The 11201-nt window shown below is 41.2% G+C and overlaps 2 protein-coding genes across 2 annotated transcripts; both read right to left on the reverse strand.

The window, feature by feature from the left end:
- Positions 1-21: 21 nt before the first annotated feature.
- grwd1 (glutamate-rich WD repeat containing 1) lies at positions 22-6357 on the reverse strand. The gene is made up of 7 exons (XM_070835730.1): positions 6126-6357; positions 5909-6026; positions 3857-4016; positions 3535-3745; positions 2700-2845; positions 1078-1269; positions 22-598 (listed from the first exon to the last, which is right to left on the reverse strand). The coding sequence occupies exons 1-7, from the start codon at positions 6346-6348 to the stop codon at positions 290-292; spliced, it is 1359 nt and encodes a 452-aa protein (XP_070691831.1). The 5' UTR covers positions 6349-6357; the 3' UTR covers positions 22-289.
- A 1446-nt stretch (positions 6358-7803) lies between these two features.
- Positions 7804-11201, reverse strand: LOC139205397 (uncharacterized). The gene is made up of 5 exons (XM_070835602.1): positions 10645-11201; positions 10184-10290; positions 9621-9692; positions 9188-9334; positions 7804-8898 (listed from the first exon to the last, which is right to left on the reverse strand). Exons 1-5 carry the CDS (start codon positions 10655-10657, stop codon positions 8545-8547), a joined length of 693 nt encoding a protein of 230 aa, XP_070691703.1. The 5' UTR covers positions 10658-11201; the 3' UTR covers positions 7804-8544.

The following is an 11201-nucleotide window of genomic DNA, read 5'->3' on the forward strand; positions in this document are numbered from 1 at the left end:
CACAGTTTTAAGCATTTTATTGTAAGCATGCAGGGAATGCCTAAAATATTTCACACATCTGTAAAACATACAGACTGAAAGCTCAATAGTAAAGAATATGACACCATACGGCGCCTATGTTGGCCAATAAATGTCCGAAATAAGAATTATTACCTACACAGCTGAGTTATGTACATTATTTACCATATAAGGGTTTACTGCTCATTACACATACACATTAAATGTGTACTACTCGCGTAAATGCAAAAATCATCTGTTTCTCCCTCAAACACACACACACAGACACACACTACACAGATATTGTCCTGAACACGTTGAATCCTGACAGAGCCGTGGAGATCATCACACCAGGTATCTGTGGGTGCCAGTGGATCTCCTTGATCTCGGACTGGCCCTGGTGCAGGAACAGTAGTTGAGGGGGTAAGTCCTTCACCTCCTCCACCCTCGCGCCCACGTCACATGACTCCACAGACAGATCCCACTGGCTGACGACGTCGTCCGCGCCTGAGGCAGCGAACACGCTCGAGTCCACGGGGCTCCACTCCACGGACGTGATGGGCGCACTGTGCTGCTTGAAGTTTGCCACGGGCTTCCCAGTCTGCAGGTACAGGGGGTGAACAAGAGCGCTTAGGTGCATCAGGCTACCACACATGAACAGTGATCTGTAAATCTGTATTTTCTGCTCACAAATTGCAACAGGAAATTGACAAGGTGTAGGAGTGTGTTTTAAAGGCAGGTAAAAAAAAGGATTCCTGAATTAGGTGGAAGGTGACTGTGGTAATTACGCCCTATTGCGTAAAAGGAACGAGATGGCACAAATATTATTGGTTAGGAGGGGCTGCCAAACTGTGAGGGTGTTACACTGCAAGTGCTGTTTTGTTTTCTAGCTCTAATGGCAGGTTACTTTGCTGTGATGACACACTAATCAAACCGCCAGATCCTCACTCCAGCTCATACATGGACAAGTAATAACTCATAGCTGTATAACTGTCAACTGAATTAACTTGCATGAGTTAAATGAATACTAATAAAGTTTTTGGTTTTTGGAGAGTGAAACCGTCTGCTGTTGGTCTTCACCTTGAACTGTCGCAGGTCCCATACTTTCAGAAGCCCATCATCCCCCCCCGACACGATGAATGGTTCGCTCCTGTTCCAGCTGATCACATTGACGTCTGATGCGTGAGCTTCGTCGGCTGAAAGCATTGAATTGGGCGGGGCACGGATATCCCAGATACGAATCGACTGATCCACCGAACAAGATGCAAAAACCTGTGGCGGATGAGAGAGAGTACAGATTCTGAGATTTGAGCCAGAGGCCACATATTTGAAAAATAAGATTTTATTTCTTGTAAATAATTTTTGATTGGTGTTCAGGAGGAGTGTGAGAGAGTTTAGATTTTCATGTTCATAATTTGTGTTTATTGCTTTTAAATCACAGTCAGCACCAATAAGCTTGCTAGAGCCTGACAAAGGGCAAACAGCGTGCAGTCAGAGGCAAAATGGTAACAACCATCATCAGGCTGTAGGATCACATGCCATAAACTAGTTTGGCAACTTGTTCAACGAGGCCCTGAAGAGAACATATAACTTACATATTTTGTCTCTTAGTTACAACATTGTGGTAGCATATAGCTACAGTGTTAACAGGCAGTTTTTATGGCCAGCATAGTTTCATTCATTCCAGTCATTCATTTCCTTAACCATACGTTATTCTTCCATAGGTGGTAAGCTCAGTTTAACACCGGAGACAACCTCTGCCTCTGCATTTGAATCATCCTTGCTATTCAGGATCAGTGGAGCTAGTCCAGCTTCGAGGCCTGCACTGCGGTCACGGGGCAATAAGGACACCTAACATGCATGTCAAATCCCAATATGCAGGTCTAATACTTTGCAAGTACATGTAATCTGTGGGGTTTTAACAGGAGGTCGATCATGCAGTGAGCAGACGGTGCTTAAAAAGGATAACTCCGGTGACTTTGGCCTTATCTTTACATATTTTAGGCTCAAAATGAATGGTAGGAACACAAACTGGTCCAGTAGATCTGCAGCTGAGAACATGTCGCCAACAAGCTTCAATGGTTGTAATGAAATCCTTCAGGTCGATTGCATCTGATCAAAGTGCATCCACTAGAAGTGCAGAAAGGCTTAGATTGTTATTGTTAGTGTCTGACAACATTATGGAAAGGATCCCTACAGAGATAGACCCTGTAAGATCCTTTTTGTTTAACCAGAAATAGCCGGTTTAACAAAGCCACCAGACTCCATTGACAAATACAGTAATTTTACATGGTAGTCGCTATGTTTTTGTGTGACGTTGTGTGTTTTAAAGGGTTAATTCGGATCAGGAGTAATTGATCGAGGTAGCAGAAGACCAGCCACTCCTGTGTTCTGCAAGGTTACATTACTGTTTTAGTGAATGGAGTCTGGTGGGTTTGAATAGTGCAATAGAGCAGCTGTTTCTGGTTAAACAGAAAGGATCTTACAGGTCTATCTCTCTAATATCATCAGGCATTTCCGATAACAATCTGAGCTTCTAAGTGGTCAAAACAAGCACTTTTAGTGGATGCATTTTTTATCAGGTGCAGTTATAGTCTGCTGTAATGGAATAATGCAATTCCAAAAGTACCTTCCAGTCATTTTAACACCCGCTAAAGCACCTCTGTCTGACCCAGTATCTCACTATTTTCCTGTATACATACTGTAGCTTCAGTGGGCGACCACTGCAGATCCTCCACAGACTTGCTGTGGGAGCTGAAAGGTCGTTGATCAATCTGCCATGCAGCCCCCCCCTCTCGTGGCTCCCACACATGGATGTTCTTCTTGCAGTCTCCACTGACAAGACGACCTGATAATGAAGTACAAACACAACACTTCAGGTTTTGTTTGACAGACACACAGACATTATTTATTTAAAATGATGTCTGAGGAATTTCCCGACACCATTCTTTCACAACACTCTCAGCCATCCTGATGAGGGTCCTTCCTTGAATTGTTTCACTGAATTTGTTCCAGTTTTATTTTTTGTGGTTGAGCATCTTTCAGCCTCTATAACTACAACGTAGTATGTGTACATGTTACACACAGCTGAGAAGCTAATGCTTTTGTTCCTGTTTGTTGGTTTGACTGTTTCGTATTTAGCAGAATAAACCAGGCTGTAATAACATTTTGTAGCGAGCTGGCCCATGGGACAAGTTAAGGAATGTGTGGGTATCTCAATGGATCTGGATTCAAGTGTTTCAAGATGTTTTGACATCCAAAACTTGATGGCTGCCCTACAAAATTTAATTCATCAGCTGTACAACAATAAGCAAACATGGATGTTGTGACCTTTACAGTGTGATTTTCAGTTTGGGAATTCACCCAGAAGTCTCAGACAGTAAAGAGTGAGAGACAGAAAATGAAGCGTTTGGCACAAAACTGTAACTCGCACATCACAAAGTCGACCAGGTGGAGCCTTCCCATTATAGTACAATACGTACTGTAGTCAATTCATTTTAAAGTGCAAACAAGGCCAGAATGACTGTGAGGACTTACCAGGTACTGTAGGTGACCAATCAATAGCAAAGCCTTCAGTCATGTGTCCTGAGAAACTGAAGAGAGCCGTGGCCTCCTTTTGTTGTTTGATGAAAGCTTCCATAGCAGCAGAACTGTGGACGGCTTCCAGCTGAGTTTGGAGGTCAAATATTTCTACCTGTCCCTTCTCTGACCAGACGGCAGCCAATGACTGCTTTCCACGCTGGGTCACCTGGAAATTGACAAGCAAAATCAGTAATCTGGAACCTCAGACAAGTGAAGTAAAGGAGACATAGTGGCTTAGTTTATTACACGTCAGCCTGGAAAATGATACACAACATACTCGAACTCTGTTGATTCCTCCGTAGTGAGGCATCATGGCCAGCTCCATCTGTGGCTTCTTATCTGCATCTTCATCGTCATCACTTTCCTCATCGCTGCTTTCTTCCTCCTCCTTATCTTGCTCTGTCCCATGAAGGTTGTGCATGCGCATGACGAGAAGTCTGCAAGAAAAGCAAAATAACGCATTTAGGAGGATGTAGATGACATTATTTCACTGTGGCGTAGAGCCGTTTTTTTTTTCCCAGACAAAACACTTGAGTTGCGAGAATATTCTCAGCTGTTTTGTGGATAATGTCAAAACAGAACTGAAACAAAACGGTAACTAAGAGTCCTGTTACAGTGTTTAAGAGTTCAGAATTAATGTGTTCATAAATACAAAAGATGTAGGTGTTAACAGTGTGAGATAGACGTAAGCTAGAGAAATCAAGCTAAGCCTTTTACCCTGAGGGGTGCAAAGCCAATTAACATCAAATTAATTAGTAATTAAGAAAAGTGAACAACAGTAATTGAACACTATGCCCCTAATTATCAAAAGCCCTCTAGAAGCTACAATAAGTGATTATTAAGGCCTAGCATGTGTGTTTACTCAAGTCTGTTCTTAAGTGCAATTTTATGTTTCATTTAAATTCAAAATTTCTAATTGTGCGTTTCTGACTTGAAAATAAGGTTCCAAGTCAGCATCCAAGTTGAAAATCTGATCTGAAAAGCTCTGACGTATCCAGCTTGGCACGTAATAATACAGAATTACAACTAACAACTAAGAAATATTGAGACTTCACATCCTGTTTATGTCTTTGGTTTTATATTGTCAATGCACAGGATTTCGATGCTCACACGATCATAAAACAGTTTATTGACGTGAACGCTTACAAGATGGTAACATGGGAATTTTCCAATTTCTCTCATCCACCACAATGTGACGTGAAGGTGACATTAATGGGAATGTTTGAGATTAATTTAGCCGAAGAAAAAGAAATTAGCATTCAAATCTAACATGGATACAATTCTTGTAATTAATTCATACGCAATGGTTTCCTCTTTACATTCCTTGTACATAATCGGTTAACTTCTGGACTTATTAAGTGGCTTTATTAAGTTTAAGTTAAGACTTATTCTGATTCTGTTTGTAGAGTTTCAACAGACAAAAAAAAAAAAAAAAAAAAAAAAGACATCTCATCTCTGGACAAATATTGTGGACAATACTGTCAAATTGTGCCTTTAGAATTGTGTTAATTGAGTTTAATTAATTAAATATTTGTTCAACATTTGCTTCCATTTCTGTGCCAGTTGTGTTTTACATTTGTAATATTTCATTTATTTGTGTGTGCTCAGTTTTTCCTGTAAAAACAGTTAAAACATTGATTAAACCCAATGATGTAAGAAAAAATAAGAAGGGATCTTTCACTAAAGTTAAAGTAGCAACACCACAGAAATACTCTGCTACAAGTAAAAGTCCTGCATTCAAAATTTTACCTTAAAAGTATAAGAACCTAAATGTGCTTAAAGTACCAAAAGTAAAAGTACTTGTTGCCGTACAGTGAGCAGTGGTTCATTTTTAAGTGCCTTCATTGATTTGTTTAGGTGTAGGTTATGTGCTCCTGTCATGTTATGTGGAAAATGCAATATATGCATATTTGTCACAAATATACTTATAATGCATGAATTGTTGATGTTTACATCATTTTGATGTTGCAGCTGGAGCAGCTTGTGATTTTACTCCCTGAGGATCAGTAAAGTTTTACCTTAACCTACAATAAAACATTGTGATTTATTTGTTGATCATATTTTGTATTAATACTCTGAATCTGCAAAGACACTAAAGGTTATCAGGTAAACGTAGTGGAGTAAAAAAAGTACACAAGTTGAAAGCAGCAGTCAAGTAAAAGTACATCATAACTGTACTTCAGAGCAGTACTTCAGTAAATGTGGTGGGTTTCTAGCACTGATTACTTCTACCTGTGATACCTTTTTGCAGCCTCTTTAATCAGTGTGTGTGTGTGAGAGGCGCTGACAGCAGCAGCAGCACACACACAGTGTGTCAGGATGCTTGTACCTGTTGCTCAGGGCTGTCTCCGCCTGTGTGCCCGCACAGAGCAGCATGGACAGAGGAAACTGCTCCCTGTTCTCCCCATCTCCGTCTGTCAGGACGTCGAAGCTCAGACACGGAGCACCTGAGCACAAACAACACAAAAAAACACCGCCTGTAACTTCACACTGAAGGCTGCTGTGTAGAGATGTCAGCCTGTTTGGCTCCTGCTGATCCCACTTGCCTGTCTGACACTCGTGGAACATGCGGTACGCAGACCGGTCCATCTCCAGCTCCACTCCGGGCTGAAGAGGCTCGATCCCGGGGACGTACACCCTCCTCTCCCCCTCTCCGTCCCTTCCTTCCTCCTCCATGTCTTCTCCTTCGTCGTCGTCGCTGCCGACTTCGTCCATCTCCTCCATCTCGCCTCCTTCCTCGGCAAACGTGTCCTCCTCGGGCGCAGACATCTTGGCAGAGGCAGGCTTTGCTTACTTCCGGTATGCCGAGCAGCCACGTGGTTTAAACACCCCGCGCTGTCACCCCTCCCCTGCTGTCTCACCCCGCCACCCCCTTTCTCCCCCCTCTGTCCCTCCCCATTTACGGGAATTCAGCTGGCTTCTCTGGCTCTTGGCTCCATGCTGCCAGGAAAAATCAGACTTGCAAATATTTGTCTCGGAAATTGCCAAAACTATAATGCTTAAGCGTAGATGGATGTTAATTCGGCCTGATATCACGGGAGTTTTAAGTGGACTATCCGGGACGTCTCCGCCTCACCGGATAACAACATTTGTTTTAGAAATCAGGTGAATCATACCCACATGTTGAAGGTCGTGTATTGGCCCGGTACAGGATCTCCCACATGCTCAGAGTGAGTCAGATCATTGCATTTATACCAAGTAAATGCAACATGTGCTGGGGTCTGTAGCCCCTGCACCACTGATGGGGAACTAGCCTCAAAATCAGATAAGGACAAACTATACATTGAAGTATTTAACAAGTAACAGGTACCTGGAAATGTCCACTGTCTACAAAGAAAGTTCTGTCTACAAGAATAAAACTTGAGCCCTTTCTTTATTTTCCCCCTCTAATTTATCCAAAGTACTGTCTTCTATCACTACTATGATCTAACTCTTTTGTCGTTTACATTCATGCTGTAATACGTTTGTCTCATCCATCCAAGTTATGACATGAATTCAGTGGAAAACAAGGTCAAGGAAAATGGGAAACTTGAGGTGCAGCCCTAAAGTCTGTTCCTGTAGTGGTGGCCAATGCAACAAAAAAAAAAAAAAACTGATTATGAAACTTCAAGACAGAGCCTGTGAGGACGATGGCGCACATTACATGCGTGGGTGTGTACAAGCAGGGGCAAGTGCGAGCACCAAATGGTGCACTTTTATTCCTGGTGTGGATCTTAACAGGAGTCCGAATATCACTGGAGTGTTTTGCCATCCAGAGCACATTCCTCTCTCATCTGCAATTCGTCTTTCAGTTTTTATCGGAGTTACAAAATAGTTGTAAAGGATTTGTACAGTGGTTGTAAATGGTTGAGCTCACATGAGCTCCAATGTGCACTCTGTGTCCTGGTGCAGGAATGCAAAATCACAAGCAAAATACAACCTCCTTTAGCAGAATAGAGAAAAATATGAATATTTAAGTTACTGACAAACAGCAGTGGAGGAAATGTTCTTCTACTTAAAAAGATACTTAAAAAGTGAAAAAGTTCTAATAAAAGTAAATAAAAATAAATATATTGAAGTAAAAGAATGTCAGTATTGTTTGTAAAATGTACTTTAAGTATTAAAAGTGAAAGTACTTAATGCAGAAAAATAGTCCCTGTGATTGTTACGCTATTACAATTCTATTAGGTTAGTATTGTTAGTGCATTAATGCTAACCAAGCAAACTCAATTTAACAACTTAATAAACTGTTGAATAGTTTAATTTATATCAGTCAATCATATCTGTAAAGCAACCAGCGAGTTCAGCTGTCAGATAAATGCAGTGGTGTAAAAACTACAATATTTTCCTCTGAAACGTAGAGGAGACATATCAAGTAGCATAAAATGGAAATATTCCCGTCCAAGTACCTCAAAGTTGTACTTAAGTACAGTACTTGAGTAAAAGTACTTTCCATCACTGATGACAAACAGCAAATACTACAATAAATATAGCTTACAAGCCTTGAGATATTATATCTCGGTAAGTTAAACCGAAAACTAGCAATGTATATATCTAAATGTCTTTAATTTACAATTATGTACAAACATAAACGCCTATAGACAGCAATATCTTACATTTACATAACATTCATTGTAAACAGTGATGAATTCCACATCAACAGACGATGGCTTATGTGCATTGGCTTGCTCAGCATTTATCTCTTGATAGCAATAAAGAGTATAGCTAGCTGGAGCTGGTGGCTTGCCCTAGAGACGATGGCTATACATTTATATGTGTGATATCAGTTGTTACAGAGTGTTGTTGGACAGTGAACTTAGCTATGTGAACTAACTTTGGACATTAAATGCAACCTGTGCATATCACTTCATATTAACAAAGCTTACTACATTAAAACACAGACACACAAATATAACAAAACAAACATTCAGTGCCAGGAAATGTCTTGCATTTTGTGTGCATCATCAAAAAGATCCTTTTTAGTAACTATGGCAACAACCACCAGTAGAGTCTGAATAGCAAGGGGCTCCAGATAGAAGCGTAATACGGCAGGGACGGAGGGGCGCCATTGGACGGCGGCTGTGTAATGTCTATCATCGTGTCAGGCTGTCCTTCCTCCTCGCTGCTGATAGCTCGTGTGGTCAAGAGTCTGGCCCTCGAGGGGCCGTAGTCCTTCCTCTCCACAGAGGGGGGCAAAGTGGGCAGGGCACAAGTTTCAATCAGAGGTGAGCACCCAACCTCGAGCCATCGAGTGAGAAGGTCAGACGTGTGCGCCAGGAGTTCTTCAGGGGAGGAAGACAGCGTGGAGAACTGGGCCAGGTCCGTCTCCTCCTGGAACCTCTGTGATGAGCAAACAAGGATCAAACAAAGGTTTGGGCAGGAGGCTTTCAAAGACACATTCACAGGATCTTTAGGAGCACAACTCTTATCAATGCACTTGTACATAAATTCATGTTTGAAACAAAAATGTAAATATTTATATTAATGCAGTAAGCAATCGCATGTCAAATAACCAGAGATAGTTCTGGCCTCTTTAACACCTTTAAACTTAAACCTACTTTAACAGACAGAGTGAAACAAGACATATAATGCAGTACTGTGGTGAGATATATATGAAAGAACCCCTTACCTCTGTATTCCTGTTCTTTTTTATAATTTTATCCAGTGTCTGTTTCAGATCGAGGATTAAGGAATAATTTAGGTGCTCATCCCAGAGGTTTCTGAGAAGCACATGCCAGGAATTCAGGAGGACTATTGCAGCAGGGAATACACAACACTGCAGGGAAAAGGCAGAGCAACAGAAAAAAACAAAGCCAAAGTTAGGTTTAGCGTGTCTGACGAATCACCACAAGAACCACATCAGTTGCTCAGCTACAAAAGGCTACATGCTACAACACCCTTTTGCTAAATTGAGCATTTCCGAGGCCTGTTACAGTAGCTGAGGATGAGGTAAAAGCTAATTATTATTCTGTTGAAGAAACTTAAAATATCTGACAAGATACACAACCCATTTTATGAAACATCAAACCTCACTTCCCCTTTTTATCTGATAAGCAACTCACCGGATCAGTGTCACAGAGCATGCTTTTTGTGTAGTGGTGCACTACATAGTAATCTTTAGGAAACACTGTCCGCTGGAAGAGAAAGACAAGAGCAAAGAAAAAGATGGGAATAAACCCACAGGTGAAGACACACATCCGAAATGTAATAACTGAGCTAGACAAGAACAATGTGTGATTGACAATTTATGCAGAAAACAACATAACTAACTACAGTCCAGAGGTAAAACTACACAGTATTTGGTTCCCTTGAACTGAGCTACGTGTGCTGGCTGTTAACATTGTTTTGTCATCTGATAACTTGGCAGGTTATCAGGTAGAGCCGATCATTACCATTCATTCGAGTGAGATCTTCACCTTTGACCACTTCTTTAACTAACCGAACAACTGACAGCTAACTGAAGACAGTCAGTAGAAGTGACTGTCTTCTTTAAAGCACAGGAAATTACGTTTGGTGGGGAAGAAATAGAAAATATCACTCGTACAGAGAGGATGGTTTTTTTTTTTCACTTTAAAACACCAAAAGGACAAACTAAAAAAAACAATGTCAGAAGATTTTAACTTACAAATCCAGTTGGATTAGAGTCGATGGTGGTTTTAATGTTTTTCACACCTTCCAAGTCAAAGCCACATCCACCACATTGGACAATCAGGAATGATAGCAACAGCAAAACTGTGTGAGGCACGAGTGAGAAGGAGAGAGACAGAACACACTCAGATAATTGATGGAAACTTTCTGTGGTTTGTAGCTTGTTCAAACTGCATACTTACTAAAAAACATTACATCATTTCCTGCCTCAATTAGCCATTTTTACAGAAAACATGACCTGCTGTTGCAACAGCTCTAATTGACTTTAGACTCTGGAAATGCTATTGTAACACCACGAAGAGACACAACCACCCAGTTTCAAATCGCCAATTGAACGTGACCATAAAATACCCAGTGCTATAATCCCATGATTGTCCTACAGACTTTAAAAAGAAAGTTTGCAAAAAAGCATTTACATGCGCAATTCTTGCCTCTCACCTGGCAGTGACATCCTTTTATCTTTCTAAGAATGGACACTTCTCCATTTCTCTTGTTGATGGCAATCACTCTGCAGACAGGTTTGTGTGTCAGTCTCTGAAAGGCAAAGTTTCCTCCTCTGTGGTCTCTTGAGGTCTTTGACACAGAGTACGGCGCTGTGTCTTCTCCTTCACAGCTTGATATTCAGTCTTCTTGTTGACATCCCTTATACATTCCTTCCTTTTGAGGTCCTTTGGTACTTTCCAAAAAATGCCTCATTTATCCTCTCACGCCATCCTGCTCTCTCACTTTGGATTTTCCCACTTAAGCCTGAGTGGCTGCAGCCTTTTCCTATGAAAGCTTTTGTTTGTTTTGCCTTTTTTTTTTTTTTTACTATATCTCTTTCCCTTTCCCTTCCTCCCTCTCACTACTGACCTAGAATCTTCTTGAACAGCCTAATTTGAATCACTCCCTTCTCCCTTGAAACTGGTTAATGGATAAAGCAGGAGAGACACTGGCCTCTTCTCTATCTCGCCCTCTGGCCACTCTCTGTATCCTCACTCAGACACAGGCTCCGC

The sequence above is a fragment of the Pempheris klunzingeri genome, chromosome 8, assembly GCF_042242105.1.
Source record: "Pempheris klunzingeri isolate RE-2024b chromosome 8, fPemKlu1.hap1, whole genome shotgun sequence".
NCBI lineage: Eukaryota > Metazoa > Chordata > Actinopteri > Acropomatiformes > Pempheridae > Pempheris > Pempheris klunzingeri.

Bases quoted from the DNA above. Each gene is read 5' to 3' on its own strand.
- grwd1 (XM_070835730.1), bottom strand. From the start codon at position 6,348: ATGTCTGCGCCCGAGGAGGACACGTTTGCCGAGGAAGGAGGCGAGATG. The intron at 2,846-3,534 runs GTAAGTCCTCAC...CTTCATTATCAG, and splicing joins TTGGTCACCTACAGTACCTG to GTCGTCTTGTCAGTGGAGAC. The intron at 1,270-2,699 runs GTATGTATACAG...CATCCGCCACAG, and splicing joins GGTCGCCCACTGAAGCTACA to GTTTTTGCATCTTGTTCGGT.
- LOC139205397 (XM_070835602.1), bottom strand. The intron at 9,693-10,183 runs GTAAGTTAAAAT...TTTCTCTTCCAG, and splicing joins ACTCTAATCCAACTGGATTT to CGGACAGTGTTTCCTAAAGA. The intron at 9,335-9,620 runs GTGAGTTGCTTA...TTTTCCCTGCAG, and splicing joins TGCTCTGTGACACTGATCCG to TGTTGTGTATTCCCTGCTGC.